Source organism: Semicossyphus pulcher, unplaced genomic scaffold (assembly GCF_022749685.1).
Source record: "Semicossyphus pulcher isolate SPU_LCO1_2020_fin unplaced genomic scaffold, fSemPul1.0.p SCAF_17, whole genome shotgun sequence".
In the NCBI taxonomy this organism is placed as follows: Eukaryota; Metazoa; Chordata; class Actinopteri; order Labriformes; family Labridae; genus Semicossyphus; species Semicossyphus pulcher.
Window position 1 is genome coordinate 27,632,219 of NW_027211681.1, and position 25,295 is coordinate 27,657,513.

General features: G+C 47.3%; 1 protein-coding gene across 2 annotated transcripts in view; it reads left to right on the top strand.

Moving 5' to 3' along the window:
• The window catches only part of usp34 (ubiquitin specific peptidase 34), a 60,999-nt gene extending 37,671 nt beyond the window's left edge, over window positions 1–23,328 (top strand). Inside the window, exons 35-78 of one of the 2 annotated variants that reach the window (XM_069665325.1) lie at window positions 58–98; window positions 221–345; window positions 1,927–2,079; window positions 3,143–3,247; window positions 3,370–3,464; window positions 3,590–3,894; window positions 5,696–5,859; window positions 5,940–6,005; window positions 6,111–6,257; window positions 6,488–6,544; window positions 7,118–7,195; window positions 8,207–8,301; window positions 8,387–8,559; window positions 8,668–8,818; window positions 9,415–9,493; window positions 9,571–9,624; window positions 9,716–9,811; window positions 9,896–9,960; window positions 10,073–10,148; window positions 10,308–10,355; window positions 10,455–10,520; window positions 10,635–10,715; window positions 11,427–11,512; window positions 12,787–12,955; window positions 13,072–13,146; window positions 13,307–13,458; window positions 14,068–14,221; window positions 14,395–14,439; window positions 14,739–14,843; window positions 14,960–15,107; window positions 15,393–15,697; window positions 15,847–16,176; window positions 16,656–16,813; window positions 17,682–17,760; window positions 17,937–18,063; window positions 18,175–18,282; window positions 18,426–18,530; window positions 18,702–18,826; window positions 19,926–20,049; window positions 20,124–20,203; window positions 20,299–20,439; window positions 20,568–20,708; window positions 21,410–21,566; window positions 21,746–23,328. In XM_069665325.1, the coding sequence (XP_069521426.1) occupies window positions 58–98; window positions 221–345; window positions 1,927–2,079; window positions 3,143–3,247; window positions 3,370–3,464; window positions 3,590–3,894; window positions 5,696–5,859; window positions 5,940–6,005; window positions 6,111–6,257; window positions 6,488–6,544; window positions 7,118–7,195; window positions 8,207–8,301; window positions 8,387–8,559; window positions 8,668–8,818; window positions 9,415–9,493; window positions 9,571–9,624; window positions 9,716–9,811; window positions 9,896–9,960; window positions 10,073–10,148; window positions 10,308–10,355; window positions 10,455–10,520; window positions 10,635–10,715; window positions 11,427–11,512; window positions 12,787–12,955; window positions 13,072–13,146; window positions 13,307–13,458; window positions 14,068–14,221; window positions 14,395–14,439; window positions 14,739–14,843; window positions 14,960–15,107; window positions 15,393–15,697; window positions 15,847–16,176; window positions 16,656–16,813; window positions 17,682–17,760; window positions 17,937–18,063; window positions 18,175–18,282; window positions 18,426–18,530; window positions 18,702–18,826; window positions 19,926–20,049; window positions 20,124–20,203; window positions 20,299–20,439; window positions 20,568–20,708; window positions 21,410–21,566; window positions 21,746–22,476 (5,965 nt within the window). In that variant the 3' untranslated portion in view covers window positions 22,477–23,328. The remainder of the gene's footprint in view (window positions 1–57; window positions 99–220; window positions 346–1,926; window positions 2,080–3,142; window positions 3,248–3,369; window positions 3,465–3,589; window positions 3,895–5,695; window positions 5,860–5,939; window positions 6,006–6,110; window positions 6,258–6,487; window positions 6,545–7,117; window positions 7,196–8,206; window positions 8,302–8,386; window positions 8,560–8,667; window positions 8,819–9,414; window positions 9,494–9,570; window positions 9,625–9,715; window positions 9,812–9,895; window positions 9,961–10,072; window positions 10,149–10,307; window positions 10,356–10,454; window positions 10,521–10,634; window positions 10,716–11,426; window positions 11,513–12,786; window positions 12,956–13,071; window positions 13,147–13,306; window positions 13,459–14,067; window positions 14,222–14,394; window positions 14,440–14,738; window positions 14,844–14,959; window positions 15,108–15,392; window positions 15,698–15,846; window positions 16,177–16,655; window positions 16,814–17,681; window positions 17,761–17,936; window positions 18,064–18,174; window positions 18,283–18,425; window positions 18,531–18,701; window positions 18,827–19,925; window positions 20,050–20,123; window positions 20,204–20,298; window positions 20,440–20,567; window positions 20,709–21,409; window positions 21,567–21,745) is intronic. The other variant, XM_069665326.1, reaches the window with a different exon arrangement.
• Window positions 23,329–25,295: the final 1,967 nt, after the last annotated feature.

The following is a 25,295-nucleotide window of genomic DNA, read 5'->3' on the forward strand; positions in this document are numbered from 1 at the left end:
ATGGTATTTAAATACTAAATATATCAGGTATAATTTACACACTCTTTCCTTTGACAGAGTTCTGAAGGCTCAGTCTGACCACAGGTCTCGTCATGAAGGTGAGAAGCTTTCCATTCCACACCGAACAAATCACTAAACGTAGACCTGATGCAGAAACTGAGGACAGTGTAAGCTCTAATGTTTGGCAGTGACATGACGCCGATGTTTCTTCTGTCTGTAGTCACTCACTACTCCATGTGGCTGCTGGTGAGCTGGGCTCACTGCTCCTCCACAGTGAAGTCCAGTCTGGCCGACAGCGACCACCTCCACGACTGGCTGAAGAAACTCACCCTGCTGGTGCCTGAGGTGAGCCGGTCCACAGGTCCCACACACGTTAACAACAGCCTTTTAACACTGCTAGTTCAGCGCGGGATGATTACGCCCCGTCATCTATGTAAAACGCACGGAGGCTGAATGGTGGGGCGAAGTCGTTCCTCCTCTGAGCCGGCATCAGAGGAAGACACAGAGGCGAGACGGTGTCAGTGTAAACATCAGAGCAGGCAGGGCGGGACAGCGCCGTGTGTGTGTGTTTGAAGCATGCGCTGTTTGTTCTCACCTCGCGCAGCTTTTGCTTCCACAACGCCGGAGCGCTGTGAAAACACACACTGGGGCGGCTCTACATTGGTGATGTTAGGTCCATTGTGAAATGGCAAAGGCAGCGTAACAGCGGCGCTTCGTCACGGCGCTGAGGCAGAACCGCAGTGTGGTGAAAGTAACCAAAAGCTCCAGGCCGTAACTGTGACCCAGGTTTATTTACACTTTAGGTCTTTTTCTGGACTAAAAGCGAAAATTACACGATTGATGCTCAATAAAAAGCCCCGATTAAATATATCAGTCTACATTTACATCTATCCACATTTTCCTCTGTTAACAGCTGGCGATGCCAGGCTGTCATTGGGCGAGAGGCCGGCTTACACCTGTACACTTCACCTGTCAATCACAGGGCTGACACACAGAGACCGACAACCTTTCAGGCTCACGCTCACACCTACAGACAATTTTAGAGTCACCAGTGAACCTAACGAGCATGTGTTTGGACTGTGGGAGGAAGCCGGAGCATGCACGGGGAGAACATGCAGACTCCACACAGAAAGGCCCGCTACGTCTGAACCGGGATTCAAACCGGGAACCTTCTAACCACTGCACCACTTTGCAGCCCTGTGACTGACAAAATCAACAATGAATCTTGAAAGAGAGCTTCACAAAGAGCAGACAAAACATAAAATAAAGATATGGTGTTAAAGATGTTGTAAAAGAAAGATTTGATCGTTAAAGTTGTTTACAGATTTGTGACGCAGGTTAAAACAGAATCAGCCTTCATCCTGTTCACAGTAAAGTACTAATGACTTTAAGTGTCAATAAGATGCATTAAGTTGATGGGGGGGGAAAGATCAGGCACTGCAGGCGAGCACAACACCGACGTGAAGTTTCTGTATCAAATCGATAGCAGCCTTCAGGAGCAGTTAGGGTTCAGTACAGCCGGCTGAGCTTGAGTTTGAGCTCCCATTCTTTGGAGCTTCTGCTCTACGTCCTTAGCCACAACTTCCTCACACAGATCAGAAATATGGCATTGATATTAGGACTAGGAGGCACCTGAGTTGCATGCAAGCGTCATGTTGAGAGGCCTCAGGTTTGCAGCTGTGTGGTTCATCCTCCTAACGAAGTAAAGCACAATCTGTGATCTTAACTGCTGCGTGCACCACAGAAGAAGAGCACAGTCAGGAGCCAGAGTTTCAGTCACAGGAAGAGCGAGACAAATCTCTAAAACTAAAACGAGCAACAGCTGCGGTTTAGGACACACAGTTCAGAACAAAAACTATCTGTCATAGGAGGCTAGTAAACACGATTAATTAGTTGTCTGACATGTTGTGTATTTGTTGATTTCAGCCGGCGGTGAGACACGAGGCGTGTAACGGTCTCTACAAGCTCTCTCTGTCGGGTTTGGAGGGAGGGGAGTCCATCAACAGATCCTTCCTGCTGCTCGCCGCCTCCACGCTCCTCAAGTTCCTGCCTGACGCTCAGGCTCTCAAACCACTGAGGGTGGGTCTCTCTCTCTCTCTCTCTCTCTCTCTCACACACACACACACACACACACACACTCAAACTGAGCCCCATAGAAAATACTCATATACAGGAAACTCATGTGCAAGCTACACTCTGTGTCAGAAGTCCTCAGGGACGATGATCTGACTCAATTTGAGCTTTGCTACAGTAAACCAGTTTGTTCCTGAGCGACATTGTCCCTCTGCTGGGAGTCATGCAGGAGAGCCTGGGACACACAGATGTTGTGTTTGAATCCACTTCCCTGTCCTTGTTGGTAAACTGCTGCGTTTGTTGGTGCATTACCTCCACCTGTCGATCAGTGGAATACTGCTGCTATTATATTGCTGTTAAAAACGTTTCCCCGCGTGTAAAGCTCATTTTTATGCTGGATTGGGACCCACTTATAAAAACGCTGCTCCTTAGTGCTACTAGAGAAAACTCCAGATTGTTATTCTCAGTGTGTGACAACATTACAGAAAGGATCCCTGCAGAGATGGACCCCAGGAACGGACGTTACTTTGCTCTCTTGAAAGCCACCAGACTCCATTGACAAAAACAGCCATTTTACCTCACAGAACACAGGAGTTGTTTGTCTTCCGCTGCCTCCATCAGTTAGTTGGTTTGTGCTGTTGTGTGTTACACAAATATTGTGTTGGGTCCTAGCTAACACCAGAGTCGCACGATAACACAAACAAACTAACCAGTCGAGGCAGCGGTAGACCGGCAGCTCCTGTATATCCTGCAAGGTAGAATTACTGTTTCTGTCAGTGGAGTCTGGTGGCTTTGAAGAGAGCGATGAAACGGCCGTTTCTGCATCTCTCTGACAACATTACAGAAAGGATCCCTGCAGAGACGGACCTTTTAGTTACAGACACTGAGAACAACAATCTGAGCCTGTCAGTGGAAACAAGAACTTATAGAATTTCCTTGCAAAGATCTTCAGCAGCTGCAGATAAAACATCTTTATTAATCTCTGACTGATGCTAATAATTAGCTTAAATCTATAAGGATGCTACTGAATGGAGATGTGCAAGTTTAACAGTAACTGGTGTATTTCCAGGTGGAGGACTATGAAGAGGAGCCTCTGTTGAGGACGGGCTGTAAGGAGTACTTCTGGCTGCTCTGTAAACTCATCGACAACATCCACGTTAAAGACGCCAGCCAGGTGGGAACCTCGCACCACAGAACTGATCACCACATTGATCTGTACTCCTTATTGAACAGTTTGCAGCGTTGCTGTGATGTTTTATTGAGCTGTTGCTAGTATTGGTCTGTTTGAACTCACAGAAGGTCTCTCCCTCTCTGTCGCTGGCCGGCTCGATGCAGACCACCCTGCTGGACCTGGACGCTCTCGCCCGGCACCTCGCCGACTGCATCAGGAGGTCAGACGGTCACAATGTCACACACAGCCTGATACTGAATACTTTTGAATTATGAGATCACGAGGTGCAGGGAAAACAGATGGGTGAAGGACTATTGCCAACTTTTCTAAACCTCTCTCCTGCAGCCGTGAGATCCTGGACCAGCAGGACGGGATGATCGAGGACGACGGGCTGACCGGCCTCCTGCGTCTCGCCACCAGCGTCCTCAAACACAAACCTCCCTTCAAGTTCTCCCGCGAGGGTCAGGAGTTCCTGCGGGACGTCCACAACCTCCTCTTCCTCCTCCCCAGCCTGGCCGACCGCGCTCAGCCCAAATGCAAGTCCCACGCCGCCCGGGCCGCCGCCTACGACCTGCTGGTGGAGACGGTGAAGGGATCGGTGGAGAACTACCGGCTGCTCCACAACTGGGTCATGTCACAGCACATGCAGGGTGAGGATTTAACTGCTTTAGAAAAAAATCACTTGGTTTGGTTCATCAGACGACAACAAGTTGAGACTAAAGCTCATCAGCCATAACATTATGACCACTGACAGGTGAGGGGAAACACATTGATTATGTCGTTACAATGGCACCTGTCAGCGGGTGGGATTGTTAGGCAGCAGGTGAACATTCTGTCCTTAAAGTTGACGTGTTGGAAGCAGGAAAAATGGTCAAGCGTAAGGATGAGCCAACTTGTGATGGCTCCGACTGGGTCCGAGCATCTCCAAACCTGCAGCTCTTGTGAGGTGTTCCCGCTCTGCAGAGGTCAGTACCGACCAAAAGTGGTCCGAGGAAGGAAAACAGGCTCACATTGATGCACTCTGGGAAGAAGGCGAGCCGGAGGCAGTGTGATGCTTTGGGCAACGTTCTGCTGGGAAACCTCAGGCCCTGCCGTTCATGTGGACGTTACTTTGACATGTACCACCTACCTGAACATTGGTGCAGACCAAGAACACCCCTTCATGGAAACAGTATTCCCTAATGGCAGGGGCCTCTCTCAGCAGGATGATGCGCCCTGCCACACTGCAGACATGGTTCAGGAATGGTTTGAGTTCAAGGTGTTGACTTGGCCTCCAGATTCCCCAGGTCTAATGGAGCGTCTGTGGGATGTGCTCGGCACACCTTCACAGGGCTAGAGGAGTCCATGCCTCTACGGGTCAGGGCTGTTTTGGTGGAAAAAGGGGCCTATACAATATTAGGCAGGTGGTCATAATGTTGTGGCTGAACTTGTGGCAGTTCATCCAAAAACCAAAACCTTATGGAATTCAAAGTATAGAAAAAAGGCTTCATAATGTTCACTGACTGTTCATTCAAATCTAAATCTGAAGATAAAAGTGATCTTTGACCACTAGGGGGCGTTACTGCAAAACGAGCTGAAAGACAAGAACTGTCAGGACTCACAGAGAACATGTTGGCTAACCTTCACTATTTACACGACCATCGTAACACAACACTAAACTCTGCAAGCTACACTCTGTGTCAGAAGTCCTCCGGGACGATGATCTGACTCAATTTGAGCTTTGCTACAGTGAAACCAGTGAATGTCTGCAGTTCATGGTCCCTCTGCTGGGATTAATGCAGGACACACTGGGACAGTCTCGACAGTAAATGTGCTTTAAAACCACAATGAGCTGAAGATAGCTAAAAAGTCCCACATGTGGAGTCATGTGAGTTCTATACAAACAAATATATCTATTAATAAAAGAAAGAAAAACATGTTGAGATGTAAAGAGAAATGATTGAATAAAAAATGTGGCAATATAAAGTCAAATAGTTAAATTTAAAAGTGCATTTATAAGCATTTTTATTTATTTAAAAATAACTGTTATAAAAATAGTTTAATAGTGGACAAAGAATTATAAATATGTTAATTTTATATAAAATTTAATAACAAAACTAATTTAAAAAATGTCATTTATGTGCAAAAATGTAAAAATGTCCTTTAATGTGAAATTAAAATAAATGATTTTGTAAATTATATTTTTTGTATATTTCCAAACCTATAAATCTATTATTTATTTATAGTTCCACATTTTTTATTATTATTTATTATTTTATTAAGTTTGATTTTCCTTTTTATTCCACATTACTTTTCTTATATATTTTTAATTGCACGTCTGTAACTCCACATCCACAGAGCTGCAGTGGTAATATCATAGATCAATACTTACAGGTGTAGTGTCACCAGGTACATCAGAAAAGCCCCCCATCATTAACACTAAGTGGTCCCTCTCTGACGTTCTCCCTCCAGCCTCTCACGCCCCGTACAAGTGGGACTACTGGCCTCACGACGACGTCCGGGCCGAGTGCCGCTTCGTGGGTCTGACTAACCTGGGAGCCACCTGTTACCTGGCCTCCACCATCCAGCAGCTCTACATGATCCCCGAGGCCCGACAGGCCGTCTTCACTGCCAAGGTCAGAACCTGAGAGACAGACAGGAAACAGAGTTTACATTCAGCAAAGAGTTGAGATTATAATCCAGTGTGTTTTCACAGTATGCTGAGGATATCAAACACAAGACCACACTGCTGGAGCTGCAGAAGATGTTCACGTACCTCATGGTGAGTTCTGCTATTTGATTTAGCTTCCTTCTGTAACGTGCAGAATCTTGTTTCTCTGTCGGGCATTTGTTCAGAGTTGTCTGTCTGATGCTGTTGTGTTTGTAGGAGAGTGAGAGGAAAGCGTACAACCCCCGACCCTTCTGCAAAACCTACACCATGGACAAACAGCCCCTGAACACGGGGGAGCAGAAGGACATGACGGAGTTCTTCACAGACCTCATCACCAAGATCGAGGAGATGTCCCAGGAGCTGGTAAACACAACGCTGTTCAGACCTTTCACTCAGTGTCTCCACCAAAGATTTAAAATTAAATTCAACAGTTTGTAAAAGTAAAAACAAGAGATCCTGGTTATAGCAGCAGTCAGTCATTAAGGCTCTGATCTTTAAATGAATATATGCTTCAGAGTTCTACGTCTGTTTTCACTTGAACAGAAATGTGAGTTAAGTGAACTCATTTGTTTCTTTTTTGTCTTTTCTCACAGAAAAACACGGTGAAGACTCTGTTTGGAGGCGTCATCACCAACAACGTGGTCTCTCTGGTGAGTTTGAGGAGCTGAATTTAAGATTCAGTAATTATCTGCTTATTTTGATCTCAGCTATAAAATCCTTTAAGCTCAGAAAATCTCAAAGCTTAACTTTGGTATTTATTCAGATTTAACACCTTCTGTTTATTTACATACAAAGAAATCATGTGATTAAATTGATGTTAAATAAAAACCATGCAGCTTGAGCATATTTTACCAAACGTATGTAACGTTTACGGTGTACAGATTTTAGGTGAGTAAGGCATTTAAGATGCGACAACAAATGACATCACCATGAGCAGAAATACCAATAATAACACCTCTCTTTTTGCAAATCAATATGCCTCAAAAATTTAAATCAAATGATGGTTTATTGTCTGAAATAACCTTTGACCTTTGAAGCCTTTACACATAATACAACATAATACCAGTGTAGCCACAGGTGAACCGTTTCTATTGCAGGTTTCTATTTAAAGTGTTTCCAACATCATTGTAATTTATTTTTAATTAATGATACATTTTATTTTAAAATGTTGTTATCGTTGATAAAGATGCAAAGTAAGACGCTCTGCTCTGTCGTTGCTGCAGGACTGTGACCACGTCAGTCAGACTGCGGAGGAGTTTTACACCGTCAGGTGTCAAGTGGCCGATATGAAGAACATCTACGTGAGTACACGAAACACGGATGGATTTTTAAACAGTTAGTTCAGACCAAGCAATCTGATTGGATAAGAGGCACTCCATGAGTGGTGATGCAGAAAACATCATCACTGGGACTTTTCACTCAGCCAGGTGTTCTGATTACTGTAAATGAACATCACGGCAGACCGTTCATGTCTGCATTGATCAAGCTGGTGCCTCTGAATCACTCAGCAGACTCTCATCTCACTGGTTGATGATAAATAAAAACAAACAGATGAATGTACGTGATAAAAACAGCTGGTCTGTGGTCACCTGTAGACGCAGAGTGCGGGAGGATGTTTGGGTTGCTCGGCAACAAGAGTCCAGTTTCAGTTAAGGTGTGGAGCAAAAAAGAATCTGTCACTGATTGTTCCCGTTGACCTCTGTGTGCTGCTTGTTTAACTGTTGTCTAAAAGCGATATCACACTCGAGGTCGTGATGATGTACTGGATATCTTTACCTTGCCCTCGTGCCGACGACCGACTCACGTGATGATATTAAGCAACATCACGACCTCGAGTGTGATATCGCTGAAGTCGCAGTACACTTACTGGAGTACAGTTTGGAGGTATTTGTAGCCTTTTGTTGCAACTTAACAAATTTAAATGTTTGATTTTTGAATGTTTGTGACGAACTGAAGTGTCCCTTTAATGGTTGAGAAAATTCTCCTCTCCTTAAACTACAGAAACAGTTTACCTCCCTCTTGGATTAGCTTTGAAATGCACCGTCACAAAGCTGATCATGGGGATGTTTTTCTTTAAGATGAAGTAGCTCAAGTTGCTCGACCTCAAACTTTGCAGGAGTAAAATGTACAGACACATTTTACTGCTCTATGAATGCTTTTACTTGTTTTACTTGAACTTCATTACAAGTGCATACGTTAAGTAAAGTACGGTGTTAACTGCAGTACTTCTTCCTCCACTGGTATATTTAGCCAACCTGTTTCATTCCTGAATTTCCCTGAAGATCAATAAACGATCGATCTATCTTATTCAGGAATCTCTGGATGAGGTCACCATCAAAGACACTCTGGAGGGCGACAACATGTACACCTGCTCCCAGTGTGGCAAGAAGGTCCGCGCAGAGAAGAGGTCAGACTACATACAAACACACAGAGCTGTGTAGTTAAAGTATCATGTAAAATACCTCCATCACACTGTCGCTCTCCGCCCACAGAGCCTGTTTCAAAAAGCTGCCTCGGATCCTGAGCTTCAACACCATGAGATACACCTTCAACATGGTGACGATGATGAAGGAGAAGGTCAACACGCACTTCTCCTTCCCCCTGCGCCTCGACATGACGCCCTACACCGAGGACTTCCTCATGGGCAAAGGAGAGCACAAAGAGGGTTCGTCCACACGTCACAAAACACCAAATACACCGAAGGACAAAAATAATCAAGAGAGCAAACGGTTGCTGGAAAAGTCTCGGTTTTGAATGAGTTTCTGTGCTGCAGGTTTTCGGGAAGAGGGGGAGGCAAAAGTCACAGAGAGCTACGAGTACGACCTGATCGGCGTCACAGTTCACACGGGCACAGCAGACGGCGGCCATTACTACAGCTTCATCAGAGACATCGTCAACCCTCACGCCTACAAGAACAACAAGTGGTGAGAGCAGAATCATTTTAATGTGGAAATGATTGTTATTACAATTGTGGTGTGTATTAAATTGCTCGAGTAGATTGCTTCAGTCGGCAGCTATGAAACGGGCTGTAATGTCTGCAAGGTCATCCTTGGGGGCAAATGTGCCTGATCAAAGTTCTTGTTGTTTCCACTGACAGGCTCAGATTGTTCTTCTAAGTGTGTGACAACATGACAGAAAGGATCCCTACAGAGATAGACCTTTTTGTTACAGAGGAAGATGATTGTTTTAACCACACACAGACGTTACATCGCTCTCTGCAGACACACCAGACTCCATTCAGAAAAACACTGATTTTACCTCACAGAACACAACAACAAGAACTATTAGTGGTCGACCTTTGACCCATCAAGGATTATGTTGCAGCCTGTTTCACTGCTGCAGGATGAACACATCTACTGGAGACGTTCAAAACGTTTTTTGGAAATCATCTGGACTTACAGATATGAAAATTAGATATTAAAGATGTCTGGATTTCCCCTTTAAGAAATACATGAGCTTTTACGATTTTTAAATTTGGTTTGTTTAAACCTGCACATCTAAAATCAACACTTCTTTGCAGGTACCTGTTCAATGACGCCGAGGTGAAGCCCTTCGACTCGGCCCAGCTGGCCTCTGAGTGCTTCGGTGGAGAAATGACGGTACGAGCTGCAGCCAGAACAAAAAACATGAATTCATCAGTTACTTTAGACTTTACTGACGTGAGTTCTTCTTTCAGACGAAAACGTACGACTCCGTCACAGACAAGTTCATGGATTTCTCTTTTGAGAAGGTGAAGATGATTTTAAGGCTCCTTTCTACAATATGTATCCAATCAGCACATGTGGTTCAGACGGTTAGTAATGTATTGATTGTACTTGCAGACACACAGTGCCTACATGCTCTTCTATAAGAGGGTGGAGCTGGAGGAGGAGAACGGGAAGGATTTTAACTTTGACGTGTCTCCTGATCTGCTCGAGGTACTGAGGGTTTTCTCCTTTCAGTTTAAAACATGAAACCCATTTATTATTCACGTTAAATGTTCACGTCTGTGTCTCTTTCAGTGGATCTGGCACGACAACATGCAGTTTCTCCAGGATAAAAATATATTTGAACACACTTACTTTGGGTAGGAATCAAATCTGTTCCTTGGACATTTCAACAGAATCAGTCTTTGTCTGTCTTTATAATAAAAACTCACCTTTCCATGATTGTTTATATTTTTTATCACCTTGTTTCAGTTTCATGTGGCAGCTCTGCAGCAGCATCCCCAGCACACTACCGGACCCTAAAGCGGTCTCTCTCATGACCGCTAAGGTGAGAAACATCGAGCTTCTTTACCTTTTAATGTCAGTTTTAATTTACACCACGAGCTTTAAATGTAATTTGATAGTGAAACATGGTTATGGTGATTAAAGAACTATCAACAAGTCTGAAATTTAAGAGCTAATTCACGTTCTCGTTTTGTTTTTGCAGCTCAGCACATCGTTCGTCCTCGAGACTTTCATTCACTCTAAGGAGAAGGTGACGCTCGCTCAGATTATTGCAGGACATTAATATGTATAAGTCCCGGAAGTCTGAAGGAGACAAGCTAACTGGTGCTTCTGTCTGTGTCTCCTCCAGCCCACCATGCTGCAGTGGATTGAACTCCTGACCAAACAGTTCAACAACAGCCAGGCGGCGTGCGAGGTGTGCCCACAGCTTTAACAGATATTTAACCTGAGGGCTGCAGGTGTTTGTTGTTCTGGGGACACCTGGCTGCAGAGTAGAAGCGCTTTGTTAAATTGTTTTGCTCTCTTTCAGTGGTTTTTGGATCGGATGGCTGATGACAACTGGTGGCCGATGCAGATCCTCATAAAGTGCCCCAATCAGATCGTCAGACAAGTGAGTTATTCTGTGTTTCCATACGGCTTCATGTCATGTTCCTTTTATCCTTGTTTTATATTTTACTGGGTTTAAATGACTAACAGGTAAATATAGTTTGATTATTTCAGCTGGCAGCCTTCAAACAGGCCTGAATGGCTGCAACGGAGAAACAGCTGTTCAATGGAAACCTCAGAGCAACCAGACTCCACTGACAAAAACACTAATTCTAGCTCCAGATCACAGCAGTTCTGATACAAAGCTTCCTTGAGTTCTGCCTTTAGATTAAGTGTGCATTGTGTGTTTGATGGCAGCTAACCATTTAAATCACAAAAGTCAACACTAATCACTCTCTCAATGACACCAGACTTCATTGACAAAACTGGCAATTTTACCTCACCGAACACAGGAGTGTTTTGTCTTCTTCTACCTCAATCAGTTAGTATGTGTGTGTTTTTTTTATTCTGTTATTGTGTACTGTTACCAGTTAAAACACAACATATACACTCGAACTAAACGATCAAGGCAGAAATAGACCAGCAGCTCCTGTGTCCTGTGAGGTAAAATCAGTGTTTTTATGAATGGAGTCTGGTGTGTGTGCAGAGAGCGATGTAACGTCTGTTTGTGGTTAGAACAATCATCTTCCTCTGTAACTAAAAGGTCTATCTCTGTATCGTCTCATGTCACAAACATTCAAACCCACGCTTGACTCAGTTCTGTCTCTGCCTTCAGATGTTCCAGAGGTTGTGTATTCATGTCATCCAGAGGCTGCGTCCCGTTCACGCTCACCTCTACCTGCAGCCCGGCATGGAGGACGGGTATGTCACACCTGTTGAATGTTTTACTGTTCCTGAAGATGCACTTAATCTCCTGCTCGCTAAAAAAGACAATTATTGGCTTTCAGCGTTGCGAACTGTTTGTCTGATGACCGACTCATTGCAAGCCAGTGTGCGGGAATTAACGTGCATTTGTTGTTTTTGTTTCCTCTCCTTCGCACCTGTCCGTTGAAACAGATGTGTAAAGTATTTCTCTACTATTCCTGAAGAAAATCAAAATCTTATATTTAGACTCCAAAATGTTGTGCATTCTAAAGTAACAGAAATCCTTTTTGACCTTCGGATCGTTCACATGTTTTCAATATTTAAAGAAATACTCCCCCGATCAGACATGATGGATGTCCTCCGGGCTGAGCTGCTGCGGTTGTGGTCCTTTTGTTTTGTTGTAGTCCTGCTTCAGCTTCTTCGGCTTCTCTCTGACTTGTTTAGCGTTGCGGACGATGTCTGATAACCGTACGCATATCTTGGCGTACACTTTTTCGTTGCGGGACGCCGTTTCCAATTCCCGCTGAATGCCTTCTTCCGCATAAATGCTGAGCACGACCTGCACCTCATCGTCTGACCATCTGACGTAGGCCTTCTTCTCTGACTCCATCTCAAACACGGTGGTAAACAATTTCAGCACGAGGATAACAGTGAGCTTTGCAGCTGCAGTCTTTTAAACACTGCGAGTACTCGACCAATCAGAAACGATCAGCTCTGAAGGTTCCCGGACCTTTGGAAAGTACCACCCCTCGAGCAGGGACTTTTCAGGGGGTAATCAGCTGACCCGAAGCTAAACTTAGACCCTGGTTCCTGCTGTCGAAACTATTGATGGATTTATTTAAAGTTCTGCATGACTGTACATTCACCCTGTTTAAAAGCACCTTCTAAGGAACTTAATGCAGAAATGTTGGTACTTTTTCACCCAGAGAAGCAAAAGTAATCCATAAAACCGACTGATGAATGTGCTCCAGTCGAACTGCCATCAGAGACGTGCAGCACAAACACTCAGTGTTGTGTCTGTGATATCAGAAGGCTACAGAGATCTTAACAGGAGCTGTGTGTCGCTCGGTGTCTCTGTCACTGTGCACTCTGAGAAAGATTTATGGCTCCACATCCCTTACACAAACACAAGCACGCGCACACACACACACACACACACACACACACACACACACACACACACACACACACACACACACCTCAGGCACAGTCGACAAAGGTTCGAAACTGCAGGCTGGTTCACAGATAACAGGATCCCTCTCTTGTTTCAGCTCTGACGACATGGACGGTCCTGTGGAGGACATCGGCAGTCGGTCCTGCGTCACCCGCTTCGTGAAGACCCTCCTGTCCATCATGGAGCACGGAGTCAAGCCCCACAGCAAACACCTGACCGAGTACTTCGCCTTCCTCTACGAGTTCGCCAAGATGGGAGAGGAGGAGGTCGGTCTGAACTCCTGCACCTTTAATTTAATTTAAAACAGGATGAAATTATTCCAAATGTGTATGTATAACTTTATTCTTCTTATGTGAAACAATCGTCTGCTTTGTGTCTGCAGAGTCAGTTCTTGTTGTCACTACAAGCCATTTCCATCATGGTGCATTTCTACATGGGAACCAAAGGCCCCGAGAATGTACGTTTTTATCTTTAAGTACTATTTTGTAGTGTTATGTATTTCCTGTTGGATCTGATGAATGAGCCTTTCGCCCTCTCGTAGATGAATGACATTCACTGGTAGATGACGTGTTCATCGTGTGATTATAGAAGAGTAAACACTGATTGTTGTCCCTCAGCCTCAGGTGGAGGTGCTGTCGGAGGAGGAGGGAGAGGAGGAGGACGAGGAGGAGGACATCTTGTCTCTGGCGGAGGAGAAATATCGTCCTGCAGCTCTGGAGAAGATGATCGCCCTCATCGCTCTGCTGGTGGAGCAGTCTCGCTCAGAGAGGTACGAATACAGAACTCAGATATGATGTAAACAGTGTCCATCCGTCCATCCCCTTATCCGGGGGTCGGGTCGCCGTGGCAGCAGGCTCAGCAAGGTGACCCAGGTGTCCCTCTCCCGAGCAACGTTTCCAGCTCCTCCTGGGGGATATATAAGACAGGATATCTAATCCCTCCAGCGAGCTCTGGGTCTGTCCCGGGGTCTCCTCCCAGTTGGACGTGCCCGGAAAACCTCCACAGGGATGTCTGAGCTCCTTACCCTGTCGCTGAGGCTGAGCCCAGACAACTCATTTCGGCCGCTTGTATCTGCGCCCTTATTCTTTCGGTCTCTACCCAAAGCTCGTGACCACAGGTGAGGGTTGGATCGTAGACTGACTGTCAAATCGAAAGCTTTGCCTTCAGGCTCAGCTCCCTCTTCACCACGACACTCTGGTACAACGCCCGCATTACCGCTGACGCTGCACCGACCCGTCTGTCAGTCTCACGATCCAACCCCGCGATACTTGAGCTCCTTCACTTGAGGCAGAGGCACCGTGTTAACAGTGTTTCTGTCATTAATGCAGAAGTTTAAAGCTTCAGGATTCATCTTGTTCTTCCTCTTTCTGCTCTCCAGACATCTGACTCTGTCGCAGAGCGACATGGCGGCGCTGACCGGAGGGAAAGGCTTCCCCTTCCTGTTCCAGCACATCAGAGACGGCATCAACATCAGGCAGACCTGCAACCTCATCTTCAGCCTGTGTCGCTACAACAACCGCCTGGCCGAACATGTACGTATATTGTACGGAGGTGCAGGAGTTAGTTTGTGGTTTTTTTCAGTTGGATTTTGAGTTTGAGGCTTCGGTTTCTGTCATAAACATTAAGACGAAGAGTCTTTGTGCAGTTTGTGCAGCAGCAGTTCAAATACTTTCTCTGGTATTGACTGTATTTATCTTCCTCACAGATCGTGTCGATGCTCTTCACCTCCATCGCAAAGCTGACTCCTGAGGTGAGCCGCACAGAGAGGAGACTTCCTGCTCGAACCTGCTGAATTCAACCAACCAAAACACAACACAGCCGAACAAAACCGGCAGATCTCTGTGCTGATGTTTTTAGATTTAGATTTCCCAGATGTGGCACGTCTCTGTAGGAGTGAATTGTTTTTAATTAGCTGCTCTGGGACATCACAAGCACTCTAAACCTCAAACTGTTTCTTAACTTGTGACTGTAAGAGTTCTTTAAAGGCCGACTGTCGTGTGATCAGAAGCAGCTCTAATCTACAGTCTTACTTTCCTCTCTCTCCATCAGGCTGCCAATCCTTTCTTCAAGCTGCTGACGATGTTGATGGAGTTTGCAGGCGGACCGCCGGGGATGCCCTCCTTCGCCTCCTACATCCTGCAGAGGATCTGGGAGGTAAAACACTGACACACATCGAACTTACTGTTCTGACATTTTAACGTTTTAGATCTCTTTTGATCACTTAGCCGTTTACCGCGTGCCTTCATAAACCTCTCTGTTCCTCCTGTCAGGTGATCGAGTACAACCCGTCTCAGTGTCTGGACTGGCTGGCTGTTCAGACGCCCAGGAACAAACTGGCTCACAGCTGGGTGCTGCAGAACATGGAGAACTGGGTGGAGCGCTTCCTGCTGGCCCACAACTACCCCCGAGTCCGCACATGTAAGAGCTCCAACCGTTTTTACCAGACGTAGCTTTGAGCAGGTAAAGCTAACCTTCCCAGGAGTTAATACCTGTAAATACGGCTGGTGCGTCGTGTGTGGGGATGAGCCTCAGTGTGTTTAACTCTGCACAAGTGTCTGTACCAAACGTGAGCCAGTCATGTGAGTCAGCCAGAGCTTTGATGTTTCCAGTGGTGAATGGCTGTGGTATATTACCCACAATGCACTCTGAGGTATTCTGAAATGGAACATCAGCTAACCTAACATCCTGTTTCTCCTCCTCCAGCGGCGGCGTACCTCCTCGTCTCCCTCATCCCCAGCAACTCCTTCCGTCAGATGTTCCGCTCCACGCGCTCCCTCCACCTGCCGACCCGCGAGCTGCCGCTGTCCCCCGACACCACCGTCGTCCTCCACCAGGTGTACAACCTGCTGCTGGGGCTGCTGGGACGCGCCAAGCTCTACGTGGACGCCAGCGTTCACGGCACCACCAAGCTGGTGCAGTACTTCAGCTTCATGACGTACTGCCTCATCTCCAAGACGGAGAAGCTCATGTTCTCCGGGTACTTCATGGACCTCTGGAACCTCTTCCAGGTACACAAGTTATTATTTTACAACCTGCAAAGCGTCCTGTGATTTTACGTCTTCTTATTTCCTTTGTGTTTGCTTTGCTGACTGTTGGTTGCAGCTCCGCCTCAGTGTCTCTCTGGAGCTTCACTCACGGTGTTCTTCTCTCTCTTCAGCCCAAACTGTCGGAGCCGGCCATCGCCACCAACCACAACAAGCAGGCTCTGCTGTCCTTCTGGTACAACATGTGCGTGGACTGTCCGGAGAACGTGCGGCTGGTGGTGCAGAACCCCGTGGTGACCAAGAACATCGCCTTCAACTACATCCTGGCCGACCACGACGACCAGGAGGTGGTGCTGTTCAACCGCGGCATGCTGCCCGCCTACTACGGCATCCTGCGCATGTGCTGCGAGCAGTCGCCCGCCTTCACCCGCCAGCTCGCCTCGCACCAGAACATCCAGTGGGCCTTCAAGAACCTGACGCCGCACGCCAGCCAGTACCCCGGGGTGAGACGACAGACTGAGACGGATCAGTTACAGCACAGGAATCATGTGGCCATCAGTTTCTGGCATTTTGTATCGTTTGGTTTCCTGAGCGGTCGTTTGGATATTTAATTCTTGGTGATGCACATGAGATTATTTCAAAGCTCACAGGGTTTAAGCTTTAAACTGTCCAATATGAATTCAGCTGAAATACTGTGCGCTGTTCTTATCTTTCAAGTTCAGATTAATGTCGGTACAAACCCCTGAAGATGTGCCATCTTGCTGCCTGATAGGGAGGAAGAGATTCAAGGCAAAGCTTTTTTGCAGGTGTCAGAGTACCGGAGGGGGTTTGGCCAGGTAGACGTAGACAGGAAGTTCACCAAGAAGCTTTAAAGATGAAAAGGCACACACTAATCTCCATCCGTATTGTCAGTGAGGTCCTAATGACAGCAATGAAGTTGTGATTCAGCAGGGTGATTGTGTGCGTGTGCTGCCCCCTGCAGGCGGTGGAGGAGCTGTTCAACCTGATGCAGCTGTTTGTGGCTCAGCGAGCCGACATGAGAGAAGAAGAGCTGGAGGACGTCAAACAGTTCAAGAAAACCACCATCAGCTGCTACCTGCGCTGCCTGGACGGCCGCTCCTGCTGGACCACGCTCATCAGGTCAGCGCGCGCGCACGCACACACACACACACACACACACACACACGTGGCTTTAATTAGAGATGCACGACATTATCGGCATCGGTACGTCATTTTTCTGCCGATATTTTCCGCCGATAAAACGTTTTAATTCTTCCTAAATGCTCGATGATTCCCTAAAAAGCTTGCCGTAATGCTGCGACATTAACTCTGCTCGAGTGTGAGCGCACTGCCTGCACAAAGTTATCAACAATACACAAATAAAGACTAAACAGTCTCAGAAACTCGAGCCGATGAACAAAAGTTAAACAACTTTCACAGCTCTTAACTAGCTCACAGTTAGCTCACACTCTCGTCATTTTACCGACTTAACATCAAACACGCTGAAAATACACTCGCATCCAAAGCCGACGCTAACAGAGAGAAACATAAACATCAGAGCTAAACTAACTCACATATTCATGGCCACACACACCATAAAGAGTCCGTCTGCGATCAGTGATGTCTCCGTAGCAGGTGCAGTAAACAAGTCCGGGCATGTCTCCCTCACTGCCATGTTTCGGGGGGATGCTGCATTCAGGTGCGCTCAGAAACGTGAGTGATCAGACATGTGACCTTTTGTACAACGCCTCTTCCGTCAAGTGTGAAGAAGGGTGCACGATGTCTGTAGTGTGGCAGCTTTAGGCCACTACAATAAGAGCAGGCATGATATCAACTCCACTACAGGGAGACTCGATGTTCTCTGCAGTTAGGTTTAAAAAAACATGAGCCTCATATATCGGTATCGACGTATAAATCTTCCTCCCCAGAATAAGAATTGTGTGCTGAGACGTTCACATGTTGTTTCTATAATCTGAATTCTAACGCCTGCTTCTGTTGCTCCTCTCAGTGCCTTCAGGGTTCTGCTGGAGAACGACGAGGACCGACTGCTGGTGGTCTTCAACAGAGGACTCATCCTCATGACTGAGGTGTGTTTGAGATCAAGAGCTGGTCTTTATTTGAGACAAAAAAAGGAGCAAATGTTGGAGTGAAATGTTTTCTGATCGGCTTGATATTTCTAATAAGTGAGAGGAAGCTCTTCACAGCTCTGCGCGGTTTCTGATCCGTGAACATAAGCGTGAACCGTGTCCGTCTGTCTCTGCAGTCCTTCAACACTCTGCACATGATGTACCACGAGGCCACGGCGTGTCACGTCACCGGAGACCTGGTGGAGCTGCTCTCCATCTTCCTGTCCGTCCTCAAAGCCACCCGGCCGTACCTGCAGCGCAAAGGTCAGAGCGCCACAACTGTTACACAGTTTAAACGTGAGAGGATTAGTGATAGACTGCTGTCGTGTGTAGAGGTTTGTCCTGAGCAGACGTGTCTCTGTGTTCACCAAACAGATGTGAAGCAGGCTCTGATCCAGTGGCAGGAGAGGATCGACTTCGCCCACAAGCTGCTCACGCTCCTCAACTCCTACAGCCCGCCTGAGCTGCGCAACGCCTGCCTGGGTCAGACATGAGCTTACAGACATGATGCACTTTATGTTTTATTACTTTTATCACAGTGACTGATTGAGTAACTTTAACTCCAGTAGAGGATGTGACTTCTTCCTCCAGCTGTGCTGTAATGTTCTGTGTTCTGGTTCCTGCAGACGTGCTGAAGGAACTCGTTCTGCTGAGTCCACACGACTTCCTGCACACTCTGGTCCCCTTCCTGCAGCACAACCACTGCACCTACCACCACAGCAACATCCCCAGTGAGTCTCGCCGTCCTCCTCGTCATCCTGTTTCCTTTTCTGTTTTATTATAGAGGTGCAACTTACGCTGGCAAGATTTAAGGCTCACAGTTTACATGAAACCTCTTTAATATTTCATCAAAATCTGTGAGTATTCGGTCAGTCTGACTCACCGTGTGTTTGTGTCCACAGTGTCGTTCGGCCCGTACCTGCCCTGCAGAGAGAACATCAAACTGATGGGAGCAAAGAACAACATCCGGCCCCCGAGACCGGAGCTCAACATGTGTCTGCTGCCCTCCATGGTGGAGAGCAGCAAGGTATGTTTACCTGTCACGTCACCTGTCACAATCGCTGTGTTTGACATGCCATACTCTACTAGCAGTACGTCCTGATGTGCTCTAAATGCAGTAAGCCAAAAATGTACTGATTCTGAGAAATCTCCAGTACGCATCGGACCGGTCTGCTTGTCTACTGTATCCCACAATGCAAAGCGCTGGAACGTCACAGCGGCAGTTGAAAAGATGGACAGCAGCAGCATTCTTAAAAAGCAGCAGGGGGCGCTGTAGCTACAGAAGCAGCGGTTTGCGTTTGTCCAGCTGTTTACTGCAAAATACATTTGAACAGCTCCGTGCTACAGACCACCGGCGAATGCAGTATGCAGGATCTGATTTCGAACACAGCCAATGACTGTTAATAAAGATGGCCGACACGTCTCCACCTCCTCCCTGACACACAAGTGAAGCCTAAACCCCCCCGGAGCGGGCGCTGCCATCTCGCTCATCTGTATCCAGAGTGTGTGCAGTAGAGATCGCAGTATCGACGTCCCGCCCCTTCCTCTCCTCCACACACACCTTTACCTTGTGTCCTTGGCGTGTTGGAGCCCTCAGGTGTCCTTGGCGTGTTGGAGCCCTCAGGTGTCCTTGGCGTGTCGGAGCCCTCAGGTGTCCTTGGCGTGTTGGAGCCCTCAGGTGTCCTTGGCGTGTTGGAGCCCTCAGGTGTCCTTGGCGTGTTGGAGCCCTCAGGTGGGCTCAGTCCGCAGCAGAACAGCTTCTTGTGTCGGTCTGAAGCAGATATTCACGCTGATGGAAAGTTCAATGACTGTAGTGTTAGTGTTAGTTATGTCTCCTCTCGCCGTTCCTCCTCTACTCTGCTACTCGGGAACAGAACGCTGCAGGAGCCCCATTTGTCCACAGAGCTGTCAATCATGAGGCCACACCCCCTTTTTATAGCATCAAATAACTAATTAAAACTTGTGAGAAAAATAGAGAGGGTTTGGCTTCACTTTAAGAGAGCTGTCATGTCGGCCATCTTTATATACAGACTGTGCTCTGTCACATGATCTGACATGAAATATAATCTGACGCCCCACACACAGGCTGGCGAGTAGTAACCTCTCTCTCTCTCTCTCTCTCTCAGGGGAAAGACGACGTGTACGACCGGATGCTGCTGGATTACTTCCTGTCCTACCACCAGTTCATCCACCTGCTGTGTCGCGTCGCCATCAACTGCGAGAAATTCACCGACACGCTCGTCAAACTGAGTACGTGAGATCTGTGTGTGTCTGTAAATCCCGCCGCTCACAAAAACCTGTGTTAAACATATTGTCTCTGTCAGGTGTGTTGATCGCGTATGAAGGACTTCCTCTTCACCTCGCTCTCTTCCCCAAACTGTGGACGGAGCTCTGTCAGTCACAGGTACGTCAAACTCCTTCGGTGACACGTGGAGACACACCGACGCTGCAGGAAGCTCCGTGTTGATGCGCTTGTTTGTGTTGTCGCTGCTCTTTCAGTCTGTTCTGGCTAAGACGTGTGTGAAGCTGCTGTGTGAGGATCCGGCCTTCAGCGAGTACATCAAGTGCATCCTGATGGACGAGAGGACGTTTCTCAACAACAACGTGGCCTACTCCTTCCTCACCTGCTTCCTGCACAAGGTACAACACACCTGCACAGGAGCGTCTGTTCTTTAGACGCCGCCTTCTTTTATTTATATACTGCTGTGAACAGGTGCCCGAAACACTTATTGTTTACGTAATAGGTGACTATGTCTGTGTGTGTGTAGGTGCAGGTGCTGTCCGGTCCCAGCTGCTCCAACCTGATTGGTGTTCTGGTGACGAACCTGCTGAGTGAACAGAGCAGCCTGCAGCCCGAGCTGGCAGCTCACCGAGCGGAGCTGAGCAAGACCAGCGGCCTGCTGAACGCTGTGAGAACACACACACGCGCACGCACGCACGCACGCACGCACGCACACACACACACACACACACACACACACAGCACTTGTTACTAAGGGTACTAAACTAAGGGTGTGTGTTTCTCTTCCTCTCCCCATTCTCTCTCTCCCTTCCCCACTCTCTCTTTTTCTCTCTCTCTCCATTTCACTTCCTCTCCCTCTTGCTGCCTCTCTATTTCTCCCCATCCTTCCCTCCTTCTCCCAATGCTTCTTTCCTCTCTCCCTCTTCCTCCCCCCTTCCTCTCTTTTGTCCTCCCTCTCTTTCTTCTCTTTATTTCTCTTTTTCTCTCTCACTCCCTCATCCTTCTTCTCCCATTCACTCTTCCTCTCTCTTTCTTCTTCCCCTTCTCCACCTCTCTCTCTCCCTCCTTCTCTCTCTCTGTCTCTCTCTGTCTCCCTCTGTCTCTCCCTCCCTCTCCCCTTCTCTCTTGCCACCTCCCCCCACTCTCTCTTACTCTCCCTCTCTCTCCCTCTCACTGCCGCCCTTCTCTTTCCTGCTTCCTCCATCTTTCTCTACCTCTTCCTCTCAATGCCCCTCCCTCTTTCTTCTCTTTCTCTCTCCCTCTATCCTTCTCTCTCCCCAATTCCTCTCTCTTTCTTCTCCACCTCTCTCTCCCCCTCTCTCTCTCTCTCTCTCTCTCTCTCTCTCTCTCTCTCTCTCTGTCTCTCAGGACCTGAGGGCTCTGGTGCTCCTCCTCTCCGTTCAGCCTCCTGCGGTCGTTGACTCCGCCCTCTGCCCCGCCCTGCAGGAGCTGCTGGCTCGCTGTCGTGTTTGCGTCCAGCAGCGCAGCGCTCTGGAGCTCGAGGCCAAGGACCACAAGGCCAAAGGTACCACACACACACACACACACGCGCACACGCGCACACACGCACACACACACACACACACACACACACACACACAGAAAGTATAGATGCATATACAGACAGATGTTTACAGTTTTTGGAAGTTAGAGGAAAGTCGACCTTTCAGCATCTTTTAACGTGTTCTGCGTCTTGTGTGTCAGCTGAGGATGAAGGAGCGACTCCGGTGAAGCGGCGGAGGGTGAGCAGCGATGACGACAGAGCCGGTGATGCAGCGGCGCCGCTCTGCGTGGCCTCCACCTCCTCATCCTCCTCCTCAGCTCTCCCACCCTGCAGTGACCCGAAACCCGACCACCAGGAGGCGCTGACGCCCGCCAGCACCTCCGACACAGAGACCCGAGACTCCTCCTCTCTCATCGACCCTGGCACCGAGCAGGACCCGCCCACTCCTGACCCCGCCCCCACCTCCTCTGGGAACTTGGACTCCTCTCCTAAAGAGGAGAAGATGGAGGCCTCTTCATCCTCCTCCTCCTCGTTCTCCTCCTCCTCCTCCCTGCTGCAGGAGGCGGGGGAGGGGTTCGCGCAGGGGGAGGAGCCTGAGCCGCAGAGACACGTGGCGGCAGGTGACGAGGAGGAGGCGGAGCAGCGGGAGGGGAGGAGGGGGGAGGCGATGTCTGCCCCATCAGAGGAAGTGAAGGAGGAGAAGGAGGCGGGCTCTAAGACAGCCCCGCCCCTCTCAGAGGACGCTGCTTTCCCATCAGCCCTTGGCTTGGTGGGGGAGGGGCCAGAGGGCTGCAGCAGCCACGCCCCTTCCTCACAGGTGTTCCCCAGCACCGGCCCCCCACCTGACATGCTGGACATGCTGTACAGGACGGTGGAAGCCACCATCGCCATAGTTACTAAACTGTCCGTTAAAGGCCCGCCCTCTTCGTGACATCATCAACTCACAGCCGCCATGAGATCTTTAACAAACGTTTCTTTTCCTTCTTTTTGTTTCTCTCCTCTTTGGAGTCCGAGTCCCGCTTTCTTCTTCTTCTGCTGTTTGTGTGCTGCTGTTCGTTGCCTTCTGCTGATGTTCAGTCGGTCGGTTTTTCCAGCTTCAGTGGCTCCGCCGTGTCGTTCTCGCTCTATAAACTCCGACTCTGCGCACAGCCGACCCCCACGTTCGACGATTTAAAGAAGAAACCAGAAAAAGTCGTACGAAGCTATAGCACATTTTTTTCAAAGGGCAAAAAAAAGTTTTGTTTGTTTTCGTGTGTTTTATACTGATTTGAATTTGTTTTGAAAGTGATTTTATTTGCTGTAACGGGGAAAGGTTTACAGAACTTTTGTCTCCTCTGTATGTAATTTAATTTTATTGCATTTTTACTGTGTATAAAAATGGTCGTCCTCTGTGCCAGTTTTGTACTTTATGAACGAGGCAAAAGAAAAGTTGCCTTGACTTCTTCTGTGGTTTAATTATCCAGAAACTAAGTTTACCTGTAAATTAAGAGAACCACAAGAAACTTGATTCTGTAAAGAATCCTCTCTAGTCATTGCCTGAAGGTGTATATGAAAACTATATAAATATATATATAAATATCTTTATATATATATGAATATATAAAAGCGGTGCTTTATTTGACTGTGGTTGAAATAAAGCCCCCATGTTGGACCAGCTGGAGCTTTTATTTCCTTTAGTGAAGTACATTCCATAATCTATTGTTTATTTTGCTTCTTCTGCTGTGTTCTGATTTTCTCCTGATTTTATTTTAATAGAGAATAAATTAATAAAAACTGTTTTAATATGAAGAATTATCAACTGAAACCATGTGGACATGTGAGGGTTTTTTTTGGGCTGAAAACAACAGAAGTTTTAAATGTTTGCAGGCTGCAGCGCGACGGTCACAACACGGAGACGTACGGGAAGCTGAGTGGATCAAAAACCTGGTGAGTGTAAAGAGATTTAAAATACAGGATCAAAGCGTCACTTTCCACAACTTTGGCATTTAACAGTTAGACTCCAAAAAGACTCGGTTAATTGTCTGTTACACAATATTGATTGAGGCCTCCTGAAAGCCTGAAGCGTTTGGCGTTATGAAGTCTGTGAAGTTAATGTTCCCGGGATAAAAATCTCAAGCAGTGTTTGTGCAGTTTTATCTGGATTTTAATGAGTTGCAAGAATTTAACAAAGAGCAGATTGATGACTTTAAGCGACCACATAGATGCAAAGGAAAATCTGTTAATGCTGAGATGAAGACACCAGGGATACGAGGTGAGCAGGAAGTGTTGGGAGCTCTGACCCTGCTTCAGGGATGCTCCCATTTCCCAAGCGAGTCAAAAAATCATCTTAAGTCTCTCAACATGGACAGCGACTAAAAGTTACAACCTAATAAATTGCAAGTGAGCAAAAATGTATTTCAATGAAAATAGAATTGTTTAGATTATTAAACCGACTTTTACAGAGTCTGTGAAAGGCGGGAAAGGAGATGGAGGAATCAGTTTAACAGATTTTCTTCTGTGCTGTTCATTTTTCATGTTTAACGTTTGCACCAGGAATAGTTGCGTTTTCTACATAAAGATATGACGGCACATAGAAGCTCTGTGTGTGGGTGTGATGGGCGGTGAGAGCTAGCATAAAGGGGGGGGCGGTTCTGGGATGCCGGTGCTAACTGTTGAGACAGCTGCAGAGAGACAGAGAGCGGGGGGGGGATTCCGTTTTCACTTACTTACTTTATTTCTTCCCGTATTTTTCCCTCTTACCGGGCGACATGTTTCTCCCCAGCCGGGGTTGCTAACTTAAATTGTCCGACGTGTTCACGGATTCCGCTGCAGGTGTCACCGCTGACAATAGCTGGTTAGCTGACAGCACACAGCGCACCGAACGGATACGGACTGTGTGTAGTTTAAGTTCGCTAACTGTGTCGGGTAAAGTGTGTGGGTTTGTTATGTGGGCATGCATGTCCCATGTCTATTGTGTGTAGTGCTGAATGATCCGGAGTCCGTTTAGTAGGATTTGGGTTTAAATGAATTCTGTAATCTAACATAATACTAAAAATTAAGGATTTCTATTTATAGATAGTTTATTATTCATGTAATTTGCATGCAAAACAGGTCTACCCCACCAGCGGACAAAAAATTTCCACCCGCGGCAACACTTAAAAAGTAGCCCATATCAGCGGGAAAACCGCGGACCTGGCAACCCTGCAGCGTCTACACGGGCCGCCTGCACTACCCGCCCCGCTTCATAACCCTGTTGATGTGCTGCTCCCATCCAACTTAAAGTACGAGTTGTGGGTGCCGTTCGGGACCATGTGGTTGGGGAGGTCGTATCAGCGTTGTTAATACTTGGAGCGCGCATTAAGGTGGATATGCTGCTTTGGTTGCCGTGACCACTAAGGGTTATGTGGTAGGTTATTGATCACAAGTATTGGGATAAGGGTAGAAGGGGTTTCTTCACTGAGCGCTTATCCTTATCATCGGTTGGGGGTTCGATCCCTCACCCCTACAGTCGCCCGTCGAAGTGTCCTTGGGCAAGAAACTGAACCCCAAATTGCTCCCGGTGGCAGAGCCATCGGATATCAATGTGCTTAAATACGATTGGAGATTGGCACTCAGGCCTCTGCCATCAGTGTGTGAATGGGTGAATGTGACACGTGGTGTAAAAGCAGCTTTGAGTGGTTGGAAGACTAGACGCTCTATAAGCACAGTCCATTTACCATCTTGTGTTTAATTCAAATTCCTGCTTCCTGTTTCTGCAAAACGATGTAAACT